General features: G+C 42.8%; 1 protein-coding gene and 1 long non-coding RNA gene across 3 annotated transcripts in view; one reads left to right on the top strand and one right to left on the bottom strand.

The window, feature by feature from the left end:
* LOC144588586 (uncharacterized) overlaps positions 1-4,059 on the bottom strand; it is a 404,395-nt gene extending 400,336 nt beyond the window's left edge. The window contains exon 1 of the long non-coding RNA XR_013544202.1: positions 4,009-4,059. This is a non-coding gene — a long non-coding RNA (uncharacterized LOC144588586). The remainder of the gene's footprint in view (positions 1-4,008) is intronic.
* Positions 1-14,932, top strand: part of FBXO32 (F-box protein 32) — a 43,929-nt gene extending 28,997 nt beyond the window's left edge. For both annotated transcript variants that reach the window (XM_020796567.3, XM_020796568.3), the window contains exons 5-9: positions 2,377-2,470; positions 3,674-3,858; positions 6,173-6,355; positions 7,250-7,393; positions 8,671-14,932. In XM_020796567.3, coding sequence (XP_020652226.3) covers positions 2,377-2,470; positions 3,674-3,858; positions 6,173-6,355; positions 7,250-7,393; positions 8,671-8,760 — 696 coding nt within the window. In that variant the 3' untranslated portion in view covers positions 8,761-14,932. The remainder of the gene's footprint in view (positions 1-2,376; positions 2,471-3,673; positions 3,859-6,172; positions 6,356-7,249; positions 7,394-8,670) is intronic.
* The last annotated feature ends 5,249 nt before the right edge of the window (positions 14,933-20,181 follow it).

Here is a 20,181-nt window from a genome sequence, read left to right as displayed (position 1 = left end):
GAGAGCGAAGTCAAGTGGGCCTTAGAAAGCCTGGCTAACAACAAGGCCAGTGGAGGTGATGGCATTCCAGTTGAACTATTTAAAATCTTGAAAGATGATGCTGTTAAGGTGCTACATTCAATATGCCAGCAAGTTTGGAAAACTCAACAGTGGCCAGAGGATTGGAAAAGATCAGTCTACATCCCAATCCCAAAGAAAGGCAGTGCGAAAGAATGCTCCAACTACCGTACAATTGCACTCATTTCACACGCTAGCAAGGTTATGCTCAAAATCCTGCAAGGTAGGCTTCAGCAGTATGTGGACCGAGAACTCCCAGAAGTACAAGCTGGATTCCGAAGAGGCAGAGGAACTCGAGACCAAATTGCTAACTTGCGCTGGATTATGGAAAAAGCCAGAGAGTTCCAGAAAAATATCTACTTCTGCTTCATTGATTATGCGAAAGCCTTTGACTGTGTGGACCACAGCAAACTATGGCAAGTTCTTAAAGAAATGGGAGTGCCTGACCACTTTATCTGTCTCCTGAGAAACCTATATGTGGGACAGGAGGCAACAGTTAGAACTGGTCATGGAACAACTGAGTGGTTCAAAATTGGGAAAGGAGTACGGCAAGGCTGTATACTGTCCCCCAGCTTATTTAACTTATATGCAGAATACATCATGCGGAAGGCTGGACTGGAAGAAACCCAAGCCGGAATTAAGATTGCCGGAAGAAATATCAACAACCTCCGATATGCAGATGATACCACTCTGATGGCAGAAAGTGAGGAGGAATTAAAGAACCTTGTAATGAGAGTGAAAGAGGAGAGTGCAAAAAACGGTCTGAAACTCAACATCAAAAAAACTAAGATCATGGCCACTGGTCCCATCACCTCCTGGGAAATAGAAGGGGAAGATATGGAGGCAGTGTCAAATGTTATCTTCCTGGGCTCCATGATCACTGCAGATGGAGACAGCAGCCCTGAAATTAAAAGATGCCTTCTTCTTGGGAGGAAAGCGATGACAAATCTTGACAGCATCTTGAAAAGCAGAGACATCACCTTGCCAACAAAAGTCCGAATAGTCAAAGCTATGGTTTTTCCTGTCGTGATGTATGGAAGTGAGAGCTGGACCATAAAGAAAGCAGACTGCCGAAGAATTGATGCCTTTGAATTGTGGTGCTGGAGGAGGCTCTTGAGAATCCCCTGGACTGCAAGGAGAACAAACCTATCAGTTCTAAAGGAAATCAACCCTGAGTGCTCACTGGAAGGACAGATCCTGAAGCTGAGGCTCCAGTACTTTGGCCATCTCATGAGAAGAAAAGAGTCCTTGGAAAAAACCTTGATGTTAGGAAGGTGTGATGACAAGAGGAGAAGGGGACGACCGAGGATGAGATGGCTGGACAGTGTCTGCGAAGCAACCAACATGAACCTGACACAACTCCGGGAGGCAGTAGAAGACAGGAGGGCCTGGCGTGCTCTGGTCCATGGGGTCACGAAGAGTCGGACACGACTAAACGACTGAACACACACACACATAATGACAAGAACATCTTTCTTTGGTGTCAGTTCTAGAAGGTGTTGTAATTCTTCATAGAATTAGTGAATTTTAGCATCTTCAGCATTGGTGGTTGGTGTATAAACTTGGATTATTGTGATGTTGAAAGGTCTGCCTTGGATTCCTATTGAAATCATTCTATCATTTTTGAGATTGTATCCCAGTACAGCTTTTCCCATTCTTTTGTTGACTATGAAGGCTACTCCATTTCTTCTCTACAGGATTCTGACCCACAATAGTAGATATGATAATCGTCTGAACTGAATTTACCCATTCCCGTCTACTTTAGTTCACTGACATCCAGGATGTCAATGTTTATTCTTGCCTTCTTCTGTTTGACTGCACCCAGCTTACCAAGGTTCATAGATCTTACATTCCAGGTACCAATGGAGTATTTTTCTTTGAAGCATCGGACTTTCATTTCATTTCCAGGCGCATCCGCAGCTGAGTGTCTTTTGGCTTTGGCCCAACCACTTCATTAGCTCTGGAGCTACTTGTACTTGTCCTCCACTCTTCCTCAGTAGCATGTTGGACGTGAGGGGCCCATCTTCCAGTGTCATATCTTTTAGCCTTTTGTTTCTGTCCATGGAGTTTTCTTGGCAAAGACACTGGAGTGGCATGCCAGTTCCTGCTCCAGGTGGATCACGTTTAGTCACAACTCTCCACTATGACTTGTCCATCTTGGGTGTCCCTACATGGCATAGCCCAGAGCTTCTCTTAATTACTCAAGCCCCTTCACCACAACAAGGCAGCAATCCGTGAAGGGGCCATATGACCAGAAGGCTAAGATTAGAAAAGTGTCTTTGTGTTGCTAAAGGCTGAATGTCGTATTTTTATCCACAGCTGTTGGAGCTGATAGCAAAGTCCCAGCTAACGTCACTGAGTGGAATCGCCCAGAAGAACTTCATGAATATCTTGGAAAAAGTAGTACAGAAAGGTAAAAATACACAAATAAGAAAGAAAAAATGGGGTAGATTTCAAGAGTTCAGTCCAATTAATCCCACCCCGAGTTAGACCTTTTGAACAAATGGGCATTGTTATGTTAATAGGTATATAGGTCCAATTGATCAAAATCCTGTTGTGTGGTTATGCAAAAGGCATAATATTTAGTGGTGAATTGCCATAAATAAGAACTCTCCATAGGAATTTTGTGTTCCATGCTAAACTATATGACGGAGTATGCAACAGATAGTCCCTACAGGAGTTCCTTAATTTATGACAATTTGCTGCTAAAAGTTGCACCTTTTGTGTAACTGCACAACAGAATTTTGACTGTTGATTCAGTGGCTCTGTTCTAGGCACTAACAAGGGGTAGATTCTGCTGAGAATGCTTATTGTGTAATAAATTCCATTGATTTCATGGCTGCAGATTTTATTTGTGCTTGCTTTCAGGCAAGACCCTCTGAAGTCATGTGACATGTCTCAGCAAGCAGGCATAGAGTATCAGAGTGCACAGATCCTGTACAATTCCAGTTGAAACCATGGAGGGGCATATTTGCAAATTCCATATGTTCTTGGGGTTGAACTGGGAAAAATGATATGAAATATACCAATGACCTTATTCAAGACAACTCCTTCCTTCCTTGGTTGATGATGAGATGCTAGGAAGGTGCTAGAGGATGTATTGTTAGAGAAACATTCAGTCATGAAGGCATACAGTGGAGACACAAATTGGCAACCTCAGTGAAAATAGGGTTGGCACACCAGACCATTTTGCTCTGGAGTCTAATGAGCCATTAATTCTAAAACAAGCAGGTCTATTGCAGGCAAATTCCTGTTGAAATCAGTGGTCTGTTGGTCCATATAAAGCCATCTGGTTTCAATTAAATTCTGACCCATTAACTCCAATGTTACCTAAGAACTGTTAACTTTGTTCTGCATCAGAACCCATCTCTGTATCAAAAGCATCTTCAACAAGTGTGCCCCACTTCTGAATCATGAAATCTGATGGAAGGAGATTCTGCAGTTTACCAAGGAGCTGTAGCTCATCTTGGCCACCCTTGGAGACAAAAATGGCCCAATTTTGCACTCTCCATTGTCTATGCACTGTATTGATGCTGACACTAGAAAGTGTATTTCTTTGTTTCTGCTTATTTCGTTTATTTACTTCTACTTTGTTCTTCCACTTTCCCATACAAAGTTCTGGAGGACCAGCAGAACATCAGGCTAATCCGGGAACTCCTGCAGACCCTGTACATGTCACTTTGCACCCTGGTCCAAGGTGTTGGCAAGTCCGTCCTGGTGGGCAACATTAACATGTGGGTGCACAGGATGGAGACGATTCTTCACTGGCAACAGCAGCTGAACAATATCCAAATCACCAGGGTAAGCAATAATCCTGCTTTTTGGCTTCCAGGTCTGAAACCTAACACATTTGCTGTTTCTACAAATCTTATGGTATATTTTATTTGAAATGCCCAACTGCGTCTGAACTTAATGGCACCTTTGAAATGGTTTAGAACACTGGTTCTTAACCTTGGGTTACTCAGGAGTTTTGGACTGCAACTCCCAGAAGCCTTCACCACCAGCTGTCCTGACTGGAGCTTCTGGGAGTTGCAGTTCAAAAGCATCCGAGTAACAAAGGTTAAGAACCACTGGTTTAGAAAAACAAAATCAAGGATGATTTGTAAAATTGATTTATTTATTATTTATTTTATTTATCCATTTGACTTGTATGCCGCCCACACTCTGCAAGAGTCTTTGGTAGAATGATCACAGATCACAAATATTGCAGTAAAAAATAAAACAGGCAAAGCATCAGTATAAAAGGATTGTTAAATGGAGAATGATAATATGTTTGATGTATTCTCGTGTGTATGTGTGTGTACATACATGAACATTATATGATGTGTAACACACACTGAGTGTGGTGTAGTGGATAGAGTGACATTCTAGGACTCTGGAGATCTGGGTTTTAATCCCTGCTCAGTCATGAAGACTCATTAGGGATGTGGAACTGGTAAAAATACTTCTTAGATATTTCACTTACCTCGAAAGCTGTTTTAGGTTGCTATAAGTCGGTTCCGACTTGACGGCACATAATCATCGCCACCGTTTAAGAGTGTGGATGGGGTTTCAGAAGACTTAATACTTTTTCAAATGCATTAGCACTAGTATTAATAGACTCCTCCATAGGTAGAATTCACATATCTGCAAGAAAGAGTATTTATTTGGCAAACTACCTCTACCTCCGACAATAAAACAGTTCAAAAACAGGTTGAAAACAATTCAGCACGATTAATACAGCAATCCAGAGTCTCAATAGGTCTGAACCAAGTCCTGGTCATTGAGGCCCAAAACCTGTTGTGAAGAACCAAATTTTAACTTGGCTTCAAATTAGACAGCCAAGGGGTCTGGTGTAAGTATTGAGTAGGAAATAGACTCTTGGCAGTTTGTCATTTAACGAAAAATCTCCCCCACAAATATAACAAAATGGTAGTAAAATTATTCCTATTAAGGCTTGATACTTATTTTTAAATTGGTTATTTAAATTATTTCCATGTCTCTTCTTGAGCAAATTTTCAAGACAGGCTTGGTGTTCTGTCTGTTTCTCTAGCCATTTCTCTAGACAGATAGAGCAACAAGCTTGCTTTGGAAATTTGCTCAATAAGAGATAAGAGAATTATTTAAATAACTTTTTAAAAGCAAGTATCAACTTTGATTACAATAATTTTATTACTGTTTTATATAGAACAGCGGTCCCCAACCTTTTTAGCCCCACAGACCAGCTGGGGAAGGTGGGTTACCCCCCCCCCCCGCACGCTCATGCGCAAAGGGCAGCACAGTACTTGTAGGGGTACGTGCAGGCGCAAACGGGCTGGGCGGGGGGAGTGCGTGTGGGGGTGGGCTGTCTCTCTGTGGCCCGGTCCGGCTCAGGCCACTAACTGGCATTAGGCCACAGACCAGGGGTTGGGGCCCTCTGATATAGAGGTTAGAGGTGGAGATATTCATATATGTATCTCCAATGCAGCTGGACCTAAGGACGATCTGGCCGCCATGCCAGTCCCGCTCGTCCTGCCAGTGGGAGCCCGCAGCTCTACTCTCTTCCGGAGTGGACGAGTCTCCCTGCATGGCTGCCCAGAGAACGAGTCTCTGTGCATGGCCGCTGAATGGCCAGCCAAGTGGGAAGAGTGCAGAGCTGCAGGTGCCATTGGCAGGATGAGTGGGACCGGCACCCACATGAGGATCCGGTCCTGGGGGCCAGACCCTTGTTAAGTCCAGCTGTGGCAGAGAGACTCGTATTTGTATATGAATATGAACATCCCCATCTCTAATAGAGGATATATGTAGCTGTAGATATGACCACACACACACACACACCACACACACACCACACACACACCACACACACACACACACACACACACAACACACACACACACACACACACACACACACACACACACACACACACAATGAACAAAGAACTTAACTACATTATTAATCTAACGTTTTTATTCCATCTTTCTCCTGAGGAGTTGAGGGTGACGTCTGTAAGCTTCCTGATAGAAGGGATATGTTCCAAGAATATTTGTTAGTGTGTTCAGAGTTCAAGGTGGTTTCTGATGTTTGTGGTGCAGGGTGCCAATGAGTTTGTTGTTGTTGTGCAGCCTCACTTTTGTTTTCTCTTTTCTTCCAGCCTGCCTTTAAAGGGATGACTTTCACAGACCTGCCTTTATGTTTACAACTGAACATCATGCAACGCCTGACAGACGGGCGAGATCTGGTGAGCCTTGGACAGGTGGCTCCCAGCCTTCAGGTGCTCAGTGAGGACCGGTTGCTGTGGAAGAAGCTCTGCCATTATCACTTCACAGACAGACAGGTAATAGGCAACAGGAAGGGGACTCGGGAAGCAAAGGACTCGCTGAGATTCAGGCCTACATCCTGTTCAGTTTCACTATTCAGATTATCCCGTGACTCTGTGAAATTTACGTGATGGTCAGAAGGTAGGACACTTGCTGTCCACCAAGTACAGTTGGGACCGTTCTTTGTCCTCTCTCAGGGACTCAGTGCAGAAACATATGTATCGCCTCTGTTCAGTTTCAGAGGAGACTTGCCTCATAGTCCATCCAGTTTTTAGAAAGCCCAGACTGGGAGGTGGGGGGCATGAAAAGTTCCAGCTTCCTGCATTATTTTCTCTAGTATATGTGACCCCTTTTTTTTAGAACCCAGCGTGGGTTCTACTTTTACTCATGTCTTTAACTAACTTTATTTATAGCTTTATAAAATACAGTCTTCTAAGCTTATAATGTAACAATAGCTGAAATCCTGTTCATAACATAAACCAAGTTATAACTTTCAAAGCATTCCTCCTTGGTAAACAGAACACCCCTGCCATGATTCATGCACCAAACGAGGATGCACACACCAACCCAAGAATTTCGGCAAGGATCCTTTGTTTACCAGGGAGGAACGGGCTTAAAGTTCTGACTTGGTTTGACAAAAAGTTATGATTTTGTAAGTAGGTTTTCAGCAAATAATATCCAAATTTTTAATCTAGCACACACCTCTAGAAAACATTCACACTCATTAAGAGCTTTACATGTTTCTGCTTGATTGGTTCCACATCCTGAGTTTGAACTTCTCTGATTATAGAGTCCTCTGAGAGGACAGGGATTTGGTGGTTTCTACTTTCATCGTGCTGTGCCTCATACTTGTTAAATCTTAAAAGTATTTTTGAGACCTACATCTTCAGGCGTGTCTTTTTGTTTTTCAGATACGCAAGCGGCTGATTTTGTCAGATAAAGGGAATTTGGATTGGAAAAAGATGTATTTCAAGCTTGTGAGATGTTACCCAAGGAAGGAGCAGTATGGAGATACCTTGCAGCTCTGCAGGCATTGCCATATCCTGTCCTGGAAGGTAGGTGCTCAGCCCCAGAATCCACTCAGGGGCATCCCTGAGGGTGGGAGGTTTCCTCTTGAAACAGAATACAGTGGTGCCCCGCATAGCGAGGTTAATCCGTTCCGGATTAACCTTCGCTATGTGAAAACTTCGCTAAACGGAACGGGGAAGCCCATTGGAACGCATTAAACATCATTTAATGCGTTCCAAATGGGCACAAAACTCACCGTTTAGCGAAGTTTCCAGGGTCCGGCAGCCATTTTCGCGCCGTCGGTAAGCGAGGGGAGGGCGCGAAAACGCTCCGCGTGGCCATTTTGGGCGTCCGGCGGCCATTTTGAAACCGCCGAACAGCTGATCTGCGGGCGTCGCAAAGCGAAGATCGGTAAGCGAAACGCTTACCGATCTTCGCTATGCGGTTTTGCCCATTGGGGCCGACGCTATGCCTCCGCATTAGCGATCCCGAAAACGGGATCGCTATGCGGATTCATCGTTATACGGTGCGCTCTTTAAGCGAAGCACCACTGTAATGAGAATCCGGTTGATCAGTGACATTGGCATTAAACAAACTGGTATAAGTTGTAGTGATGAACTGTCACTAGCTAATACATCAGCACTTAGATCTCACACATGAACCTGTGCAATGGGGTGTGTTGCTTTTGCTCTAATGAGCTCAAGGGGTAGCACACATGCCTCCATACTTTTTCCTCATAAGAACCTTGAGAGGCAGGTTAGACCGAGAGTGTGTGGCTGGCCCACGGCCACCCAGTGAGCCCAGTATGGCTGGGTGAGGATCTGAACGCAGATCTCCTGAGTCCTACTTAAGCACACTAGCCACCACACCATGCTGGCTGCCCTTAGTCTTTCAGTGGAGTGATGCAGAGTTGCATGAAGCCAGTCTCTGTGGCTGGCATCTTCAGAGGACAGGAGTTAGATACTATCCCACACACTACGCCAGAACACAGACAGAGTTTCTGCTCCTGTCCTCTGAAGATGCCGGCCACAGAGACTGGCGAAACATTAGGAATAAAAACCTTCAGAACGCGGCCGAACAGCCCGAAAAACCTACAACAACCATCGGACCCCAGCTGTGAAAGCCTTCGAGAATACATTCTGGATATGTTGATGATATTTTGGGTCAATTGATTGAACCTGTGGGTTTTCCTTCCAGTAATGGCAAAACCTTAAACTTTTATCGCTGCAAGTACCTGCTTGTGCATCTGAGATTATTAACCTGTTTACAGCACGCCCCCAATAAAGCAGGCTTTGTAAATCCAGATGTTCTTTCTTTTCTTTAGGGCACTGATCATCCATGTACAGCCAACAATCCAGAGAGCTGTTCAACCTCTCTTTCACCCCAGGACTTCATCAACCTGTTCAGATTTTGAACTCCTGGAAAATTTCATTGCACCTCTCAGTATTCTGATTGGACACTCTTATTACAGACCTGCTCAACCTGCAAATAGTGTGTAAATATTTCTGTTTGGCGTTCCCGAGGCACAAAGACAAGAGGATTTTAGAAGGCAGAAGGAGACATTATTCAGCACTGAATTTGTTTAAGAATGTGGCCTTCTAATGGGGCTGAGTTGCATAAAGGCTGGACTTTGTAAATATGACGCTTTGTAAGAATTGAAGTGCAAGCTGTAGGGAGAAATCCAAGCTCTGCTTAGGAAATTGAAATGGAATTTGTTTTATATCTATTTGAAATGTCTCTTTGGTTTCAAAACGTGAAGAATTAAACACTATGATTAGGCTAAAACTGTTGAACCACTCCCCACTCTGGGTTTTGTTTACATAAGGTAGTTATACCGAAGACATTTTTTAGAGAAACGATTCTTAAAAGGACATGCCTGTTAATCCTTTTTTAAAAAGGATCAGCATAAAATGTACACACCACACCATTTTCTACCTCTGAAAAGCTTTCCAACCAACCCAATATGCAATGTGAAGTGTTTTTACTTTATATACAGAGATTTAAAGAGGAAATTTTGATGGCAGTAGTAAATGTGTTCCTTTTGTTATTGCTTAAGTTCTAATTTAGTCTGCTTCCTTTGCTGGGGTATTTGAACTTATGGATTCTAGGAAACTGAGAAAAAGTCTGGCAAAATTTTTGGTCTTCTCTGGTGACTGGTAAAAGGTCAAATGCCATCATCATCGGGGCTTTGGGAACCATATCAAGAAATTTCGAGAAACGATACGCAGTTTGCAGATTCCAGAAATAACATTGAGAGCTACAGAAAATGGCAATATTAGGAACAGCATATATATTACGTTGATACTTAACATAGGTTTGCAGCAAGCTGTTCAAAAGAGTATTTGCTGGCAACAGTCTGCTAATTTGGTGATGTTGGTTCTGAAATGTTTGTAGACATCTTGACTAGCTATTTTCTTGGCCGGTTGAGCCTATAGGCTCTTCAGTCTCCTAGCATCCTCTATTGAGAATATCTACCTGCCACATCAAACTACGTAAACTCTTCACTGCTGTCTTGCCCAAATTGCAATCTGAGCTTGAAAAGGCTATGTTGTTTGCCGGATCACAACAGCAAGTTCATCACAATATGTTTTTCTCCTTGGGATGTCTCCCCCCCAGTATCTGACAGTGGGCAGAAATTCTCCTCCACACAGTCATTTTTGAGGATTGCAAGATCTCAAGGTAGCCAGGCAAGTTATGAAAGTAGAAGGTAAAGGTAAAGGTTCCCCTTGACAATTTTTGTCCAGTCGTGTTCGACTCTAGGGGGCGGTGCTCATCCCCGTTTCCAAGCCATAGAGCCAGCGTTTTGTCCGAAGACAATCTTCCGTGGTCACATGGCCAGTGTGACTTAGACATGGAACGCTGTTACCTTCCCACCAAGGTGGTCCCTATTTATCTACTTGCATTTGCATGCTTTCGAACCGCTAGGTTGGCGGGAGCTGGGACAAGCGACGGGCGCTCACTCCGTCGCGTGGATTCAATCTTACGACTGCTTGGTCTTCCAACCCTGCAGCACAGGCTTCTGCGGTTTAGCCCACAGCGCCACCACGTCCCTCATGAAAGTAGAACTTGGGTTGAAATAATGAAAAATGAAAGTCGACGAGAGCACAGGTGATGTTTGATCTGATGGCTTCCTTCTCTAGAAAGTAGGGCTGCCTGGTTGGTTGGCAGCTCAGCTCGGCTTTGAACACCAAGCCACATGTTCTAGGCATAACACATGCCTTACAGGTTTCAGTATGGTTTTTTTCATGCTACGTCTGCAGTGGCCCCCATGCTGATTCCAGTATGTTTAAATACTTCGACTCATGTGGCTCCTTCTGATAGTGTTCCAAGACAAAACGCCAACACTGTCCAGCTTGGGAAGTGCTTGTGTGTTCCATAGAGTAAAAATATCACAAGGAAGAGCCAAGAGTGGGGGAGGCAGTCATGCCTAGAGAGGTATGTTAGAGAAGAATGTAGCACAAGGATTCAGATTAGCCAGTGAAGGAAAATGTATTTTGTGTGTTCTTCTGATGTAGGATGTATTAGACCAAGGATTGGCAGTTTGTAGCCCACTAGCTGCTGTTGGACTACAACTCCCATCAGTCATTTCTAGCATATCCAATAGTGAAGGGTAATGGGAGTTGAAATTCAACACTGGTTTCTTGTGTTAGATGAAGCATGTAGGGGATATCTCTTGACGGACTGTAATGTATTGGAATTCAGCAAGTAAAAGTTAAATATTTCTGTGCTCCCTCCTACAATACTTTTTTAAAAAGAGGTCTCCACTTGTGAATGTACTGGCATGTCAAGATGAGAGCTTATAGATTTTTTTCAGAATGTCCTTTCCCCATTGGATGGCATGGCACTCTTTTTTTCTTTTTAACAAGTTTGCGACAGCAAGATGCCAAGACGAGAAGTTTGGTGCTTCTTCACCCATTAACCATCTGCATGTGGTGATAGTTGCACTAAACATAGACTTGGGTTAGGTTTTCTGAAAATACAGTCTTGCTTGGATGGCTCTGATTGCTGCTCTGAACCGGAAAGGGTATATTTTGTGGGGAAACGGGAAAATGCTGATAGCACTTATTATGATTACAAGTGAGGTATTTTACCACAGAGGGTTCCTGTAACAAATTGTTATCGTTATTATTTAATTTCACTCAGAGACACAAGTTTGTCTCCTAGATTTGACACACAGGAATATTGTTCCTTCCCTTAGAGGAGTTTGCTGTACAGTGGTGCCTCGCTTTACGATTGCCCCGCATTATGACGAATCCGCTTTATGACAATCTTTTTGCGATCGCAGTTGTGATCGCAAAATGATGGTCTAAATGGGGGAATTTCGCTTTGCAATGATCGGTTCCCTGCTTCGGGAACTGATTCTTCACAAAACGATGTTTTTAAACAGCTGGTCGGCGGTTTCAAAATGGCTGCCGGGTAAACAAAATGGCTCCCCGCTGTTTTCTGGGACAGATTCCTCGCAAGACAGGCAGCGAAAATGACTGCCCTATGGAGGATCTTCACTGGACGGTGAGTTTTGACCCCATTGGATCGCATTGAAGGGGTTTCAATGGGGTTTTTTTTCGCATTACTGTACCATGTTTTCACTTAGCGGCGATTTTCCTGGAACGGATTATCGTCGTTAAGCGAGGCACCACTATACATTCTTGCTATAATACGGGAAAATTGCTTGGCAAATAAAAGGGAGTGTTTTATAAGTAGCCCTTGGGACTGGCAAAGCATGGAGCATGCCTGCACTCTGGATATTAGTCATTCTCTCTTTCTGAGCAAGCGTGAGGACTGTCGTTTTGTGAGAGGCAGAAGCTTGGGTTTGTTTAAGACAAACAAATTAGGAAAAAGTATTTGGCCTTGTCGTCCAGCTCAACTGGGGAAAGACAGCCTTACAAGAAAATCTTTAGCACTTACTTTAAATTGATGTTATTTGTGTTCTGTTTAAAAGAAGGCTGTGAAAAGTTATGGACATGAAAGTGAGTCGTTCTGTAGAAAGGCCTCTTGGGATGTGTATTTAGTAACCGATATTGTTTGGCAGAAGAGGATTCCATGTATAAAGAGCAAGAAATATTTTATGAATAAACTGCCTGCGTGACTCAGAAGCCGTTTTCATGCACATGCGTTTCAGATAGAAGTAATTTTTTAATACAATCTATGAACATAACTTCAAAAATTGCTCTGTAGCAATAATCACAGACCTCTTTTCTAGCCCTCCTGAACATTTCCTACACCTGACCAGCCTTTGACAGACAGCTTCCTAGTTTGGTACTTCTGGTTTAATATGGGATGTTTTTATTGTCTTGGTTTTATAAAATGTGTGACTTTTTAAATGATAGAAACACTTATTGTTCCACAGATACTGTTTGGATGCAAAATAAAAAAAAGATTTCTCTTCACCTGATGTATAGGTTTATAAACATGTCATAGCTTTTGAATTTGTCTACTGTAGATCTCACGAATACATGTTTCAAAACATAGTTCTACCTGAATGCAGGCTCAGAGAGAATGTCATTTGCTACACATCTACTCTTGGTGCGTGTGCGAGGGAGGGAGTGTGTTACAATCTGCCTTTCCAGGTTGGTGAGACAGTGCAGATAACCAAACAAACATGGTGACAAAAAGCTTACCTTAAAATAATCTGGTTGTCTGTATGTGTTCTTAAGGTAAGATGCTAAAGTAAGTGTGCTTGAAAAAGGATATCCATTTCTGTACAACCTATTTCTGTATGGCTTTGTCATCCAAGCCTCCTCCTTTGGTACCTGGAGTGTTAACCAGTTTTCCATCTTAACTAAATGTCTAACCCCAGAAAGTCTTGGCTGAAGAACACCAGGAACTTTCCAAAGGCAGTAAAGTAGCAAGGCTGACAGGATGTTCCTGGGCTTGAAACATGGTCTGCTCACAGCATATAGAATAGACCTGGCTTGGATTTTCTAGCAACCTGCTACGCAGGCCCTTTTAACAGCCTTGAAGTCTGGCCAAAAGACTCCCAGATTAATACAAGACCACTTGCGAGCCGGCTTGTTGGCCCCAACCATGGCTTATTATAAATGCGATGCCTTTATGGCTATTAGAGTCATGCTCCTTTCTGTGTATGAGGCTGGATTTATTTCTTTTGAGATTTGGCATTCTGGGTTATGGTGTCTGCAATGCAAAGCACTGACAAGGCTCTTCAGAGCAAACCAGATTGTTGTCTTAAAGCCCCTTTCTAACTAGAAGTGTGGAGAACTCATTGACAAGCAAGGCCTTTGGTACTCTAGCTCTGTGCAAAAGCTTGATGTCTAAGGCATCCAAATACTTCGCTGGATTTTCCACGTTTGTATAATCTTCACTAGTAGCTCCATAACTCTGGATACAGAGTAGTTTCTGGAGTAATACAAGATAGTATACAGTGGGGAGAATCTATTGAAGACAATAGGTATAACTTGTTCTCTTTAATGAGTACAAAAAAGGCCCAATTCCTTCACTGTTGTGGAATGCACACCAAACTATCTCCAAAGGCAAACAGAATTGGCATTTTGCTCCACATGTACGCTGGTTGCCCTGTCTAGCCAAGAAGTCCCATAGTATTTGGTCAGTGCTCTCCATCATTTCTTAGCTTCTTAAGAGTCACCTTATGTAATATATTCTTAATTTGCAACTTGTTAAAGCTACACCACAGATAGCACCAGTTAAGATTTTGAAAGACTCGCTCTTTTGGATAGCTCTCAGAGTCAACATGGCTACTGTACTGGTTGTGAGATTCTAAGAGTTATAGACCACAAAGGCCACTTTTTGAAGATCTGAGGAAGCCATTCCTTGATTTTTACCAGGACCTTTTTGGGAAAACTGGGATGTAAAGCTGTGCATTAGCCATTATTATCCTGGGGACATTTTAAATGCCTTCAGAACCCTTTCCTCCAAAATAGTTTTGTTGATGTCTGTAAAACTGCAGGTTTGGCTTTATGCTGGAGATACTGCAGTCATGCATTCGGCTTCATCAGAGCTTCTTTTAGTTGGCAGTTTGATAGCTGATATTTCTGTGAAGGTAATGGTGGATAGGGCTCTCCCTGACTACTTTACAGGAACAAGACTTAATACCATTCTAAACGGGGAAGAATGCATTGTTCAGTAATTGTGTTGAATGGAGAGGCATCCATTTGGTCCAACAGCCAAGGGGTGCCCCTTTGTCCTTTCATACACCATGTTGAGGGAAAATACAATTATTTTGCTATGCATTATGCCAGTGAGCCAGCTCTGGAATAAATCTTTTTCTTCTTTTTATTTATAAGCCACAAGTGTTTCTTTTTTAGAACTTCAGCATTAATTATATATACATGCCTATATATTTGTATAAAGAGGAGGCTTGTTTGCACCAATTGTTTAAAAATGTTTCTGTAGCTCAGCGGTGATTCTGAGGTGGAAAACATACCTTTTTATGTATGAAAACCTGCGTTGAGTAATAATGTGTGACTGAAAATTCTTCCATATAAGTCTTGCACATTCTTGCATGTTCAACCTTTTGACAGCTGTTTGGTACAAGCAGTGATGTATTTTAAATTTTTTTGTAAACTGTTTTTGACACAGAATTATCAATAAAATGCTCAGAAATTTGTGAATGCCAGTAGTTTTCATTGTGTTCTGTTGGCTCCAACATTTTCAGTCTTCATAGTGTTCTCAAGGTTTCCTTCTGTTACCTTTGTCTTCTTTGCTGGCATTTGTGGTCAGGTTAAATATCCCCCCCCCCATCTTGAGCTATATTAATATTGTGGTTTTATTATATCAATTATTGTTAGCCGCCCAGAGTAGACTTCGGTCTAGATGGGCGGGGTATAAATTTAATAAATTTAATAAATAAATAAATAAAATCCCTCTGTTCTCCAGAGTTGATGGCCTTGGTTGTACAGTGGCCTTCACAACAGAATTATGGATGGGCAACTCATTTCTCATAGCCTGTGACCTGAATCAAGGCACTAACAGAAAACCAGACTTTGATGACCAAATGGCCAACACCACAAAACTCCTGCAGACACACAGCAGTATTGCAGATCTCAGTAACACAACTGCTATGCCATGTATGCTTGTACATCCTCCACAACTTTTACAGAAACGTCCGGATTTCCTCAAGTCCCTTTCCTTGCAAATTAAATGTTTCTTTTACCCAAAATAGCGGGCTTGTGGGGCTGAGTCACAACCTACAATCTTCCACCAGCGGCCTCATATTTATAAACCCTCTATTTTTAACCCAATGGTGGAATTCAGGGTGAATACTGGTTTGGAGAGGCGTCTAGACATTTCAAGTATGGGGCCGATGTAAGGAAGAACAGGAAATAATCCACATTGTAGAATGAGTGGAGTCGTTGACCTCCTGTGGCTCAGTACGAAGCCGCCTGGGGAAAAAAAACCCTCAGAGTTTACTTCTGAGTTTTATTTGGAAGTGGCAGAAAATGAAAAAATGAAAAAGAAAATCAAAAGAATGCAAGCTGTGATGTTTTTACGAAAAAGAAGACTCACTGAACAGTGTAGCATTGGAATAAGTTGGTTCTTGTGGCCAATATATATTACATTTCTACAAAATACTGAGGGATTTTAGACGGGGGGGGGAGAGAGAGAGAGAGAGAGAGAGAGAGAAGGTTCATGAGCTAATTCCCTTATTTTGGATGAGCTGAAAAGTTCTATTTTTAATCATGTTTTGGTAACCGAAGCAGCCAACGGAATTAAGGGGTATTTTCACATGGCCAAATGAGCCTTAAACAATGTGTTCCAATGTTGGTCTGCATCATGTAGATTCTATTAAAGAAATAAGTTGGGTTAAAAGCTCTCATAAGCTGAATGTGAATCAGCAGTGTGATCTGGTTGCAAAAAAAGGCTAATATTATTTTAAGCTTGTGAAAATTCTCAGTCATCCAGGTGTGGCTATCTGGAATTTGAGTTATGGCAACTGGACTTCTTTCTTGTTAAAAAGAAACTACTGAAGAAGCTACTTGGACGAGTAGCAAAACTTTTCAATATAACAAGAAAGAAGTCCAGTTGCCATGACTCAACTTCCAGACAATTTTAATCTGCATTAACAGAATCACAGTTTCTAAATCATAGGAAGCCAGGACTGTAATAGTTATTTATTTATTTATTTATTTATTTATTTATTTATTTATTTATTTATTTATTTATTTATTTATTGGACTTATATACCGCCCCATAGCGCTACAAGCATTCTTCGAGGGGTTTACAATTTTTTAATTATACAGGCTACACATTGCCCCCCCCCCAGCAAGCTGGGTACTCATTTTACCGACCTCGGAAGGATGGAAGGCTGAGTCAACCTTGAGCCAGCTACCTGGGATTTGAACCCCAGGTCGTGAGCACAGTTTTAGCTGCAGTACAGTGTTTTAACCACTGCGCCACAAGGCTCTTAAAGGATTGAGGGCACTGAAATTTAGAAGGCATCAAAATTTAGAAGTGAATCAATTGATGAATGCTGGGGGGGGGGGGGACATGGCAGTACCTCCCATCCAGTTCCTTTCCTGGACTGTATAAACTTGCTCTTTCATTTGTGGGGGACAAAAACATTATCCTCTTCCTTTTTCATTGGGGCATGATGCCTCAAGACAGTTTGCAGAAAATGCTGCTTGCCTTAAGTGCCAAAATTCCACCTTATTGTGCACGTGTCAAAAGTCATTTAAATGACTATGTGCTGTTCTGGTTCACTCCATAACCAAATGGCAAAACATGATTGTGAATTCTCACTTGTCTATCAATGACCTCCTGAAGTCTCGACAATTCCTCCCTTCCCGTGCTAGGGGTCGCCCCACATTGGGCGCCACTGTGATCAGGTTCATTGTTTGACATGTGCGACCCCTGTGGTGGCGCGGAAAGGCGAGTCGGAGGCTGATCTTTATTCTTAATATAACTTGATTTATTGCTAAACAAACTTAACTTCATGGGCTCGAATGGGTCCATCAAACTGAGCTCAGGTAACAAACGGTAGCTCCGCACTTTAATTTCAGGTGTCTTGACATCACTCCTTATTGAGCGGCCGGACCAAACCGTTCCTGGTTGGTCATGGGCCTCAACGGTGTGCTACTTGCCGTGCACACCGTCCCGCAACAAGGGTGTCTCGCCCAGTCCCCCTCTCGCTGAGGCTGGAGTAAAGAGGGACTGGGATAGTTCACCCTCCTCCCCCCACGCTGGTTGTGCAGATATACCACTACCGTCCATTCCAAAGGTTCTTAGTCTTCACTTCGTGCGCGTGAGTCTTTGGGGTCCAGCAGCAATCCCCCTCCAGCTTGAAGGTTAGGAAACTCTTTGAGAAGGGTGGCGAATCCTTCCTGCCCAGCACTCCATTCAGTCTGTACTCCGCGGTCTCTCCTTTCTGGTGTCACGCCCATTACAATTCTAACTCTGCGTGCCCTTTTCCTCTTTTATATCTCCCTCCCACACAATTAAGTCCAGCTGCTCCCCCTTTTCATCAGCCAGGCACACCTCTAACGATTCCTTCTCTTCCCTTGTCTACTGCTCTATTTCTACTCTATTTCTATGCATCCGGGTCCTTCCTCTGTGCTCTTCTCCTGGGAGGACGGCACACTAGTTCTCTCTCCTTCACAATGATGTACCCAAATTAGCATCTCTATGGTAGGAAAAGTAGGAAAAACACTTACAAAAAGACCTGCTTAAAACTATAGAATTCCAATAGAGAATATACGTACACAGTTCTTTGGAGGGCAATAAAACTTTTCTAATGAAGGCTACAAACACCTAACCCAGGTGTTCTTGGACTGCAGCTCCCAGAAATCCCAGCCAGCACAGCTGATAGTGAAGGATTCTGGGAACTGAAGTCCAACAGCACCTGGGTGACTCAAGGCTGGGAACCATGGCTCTAGACCAAGGTGGGCCACATGTTTCCCTAGGGTTGCACATGGGCCTCAGCCGAGTTAAATGAAGCTCGTGACTGAAGTTCAAAAGCCTTGTGCTGATGATACAGTTCAGATCCCTTGCAAAAGCAATTTGTTCCATTGCCAAATCCCAGAGCAGGGAAGGGGGGGGAGGGAGAGAGACAGAGAAGGAAGGGTAAGGCCAAAATAAGAGCAAACAAGAGAGGGAGAAGGGATGGCTTGTTGGGTGGAACCACAACTTTCATCATCCCTAACCACTGTCTGTTAGCTAGGGCCATTCAGAATCATATTCCAACCATCAATGAAGACTCAAAAGCTGCCAACCTTATCTATGGTATGTAAAGATACCTTTCTCCTCCTCCCAACCACTCCTGCTATTGTTTCAATTCACAATTTCACTAGCTCTCAATCCATTTCAAAACTCTGCCAGGCTTTTTTCCTCCGGAGAGTACGGGTGCATAATAAAGGCAAATTAGTGTCTGCCTCTGCCAAACTAACTTGGATTATCTGAAAAACTTACCATATCTCATCCAGCCAGGGGGCGGAGCCTGGCACATTTTGAAGGGCACCACAGACTATAAACAATTCTTTCGACACCATCTTGTAAGGTTCATTATGCGTCTTATACAATCCTGATTCAGCCTATATTTCTTTCATATTGTCCATACGGCCGTGGCCAAAAAAATGTTGAGAACGGCTGCTTTGACCTACAATTAAACATTAGAGAGTGGACCCCTATTTTCCACATGATGGGACATAGCTCAGCAACAGACCACATGCTGTGCATAGAAAAAAAAACTTGTGTCCAAGTACAGGAATCTCAAGGCAGTAGTGGGAAAAATCTTGGCCCTTTCTAACACTTTGCAAGTTTGCTGGTGATCAGTATGGATAATCCTGTGCAGAACAGACGGGTTGTATGATCTATATTGTTAAAATGCTACTAATAGCACCGTCTGCTGGTCAAAATTAAAGCTGAACTTGAGTTTAGGGCAAAATATATTAATTGCAATCAACTGACAAAAATGTGTTGCTATCCACAGTCACCAAGTTCATCACCTAGTTCAGCTGAATATATCGTCTGTAGCCTGCTCCTACCTTATGGGAATGCCTCCATGATTTTGCTACCCATTTCGGAACCTTCAGAGTGTACTATTTGGTCTTCTCAATTTGTAGAAAGGTGGAAAGCAGCAGGAAAAGAAGACCAAATACTAGATGCATTGATTCCCTAAAGGAAGCCACAGGTAAGAGGTGAACAGGGCTCTTGAGGAAAAGGACATTTTGGAGAGCACTAATTCATAGGGTCATCATATGTCAGAGGTGACTTGATAACACTTAAGGACAACCAGGTGCTGGTTATTACATGTCAAGGGGCGCTGCAGTAAGACTTTGTGCCATCAAGTAGCATCCTGATTTACAGCAATCCTAATACAATCTTCAAGTTATGTGAGATATTTAAGGAGTGGTTCCACCAGTGCCACCCTCCACTGAATTTTTATGGTCAAGCAGAGTTTGAATCACCCGAGTTCTAGTTCAACACACTATTTACTATACTGCACTGGCTCTCATTAAGAGTTCAATCAAATTTATTTCTAACGGAGTTTGGAACAGGGTTTTTTTTTTTTGTTTTTGATGGACGGAACTACAATTCCCAGGAATCTCCCAGAGGATTTGGGGAGTTGTAGTCCAAAACGCTAACTATCCCAAGCTCTGGTTTTCTAATATTATATCAAAAGACCTTTCAAGAGCTTTTATCCCAACCAACAGCGGAGCCTAGGAAAAGAAGAGAGGTCAAAGACTTCAGGAAATCCAAAGAGGATGGTGTCAGTAGAACCTGAAGACAAATTCTCTGTTTTATAAGCTGTTTTGTATTAATAATTCTAATTAACAACAGCAATGAAAGCATTAGTCAGATAAAATACTCAATCCAGATTCAACAAAAAGGTTCAAGACAGAAAAAGTCCAATAGTATCATTTCC

This window comes from Pogona vitticeps, chromosome 4, assembly GCF_051106095.1.
Source record: "Pogona vitticeps strain Pit_001003342236 chromosome 4, PviZW2.1, whole genome shotgun sequence".
Lineage (NCBI taxonomy): Eukaryota > Metazoa > Chordata > Lepidosauria > Squamata > Agamidae > Pogona > Pogona vitticeps.
The sequence above is the reverse complement of the archived record's forward strand: the minus strand, read 5'-3'. Positions and strand labels throughout refer to the sequence as shown.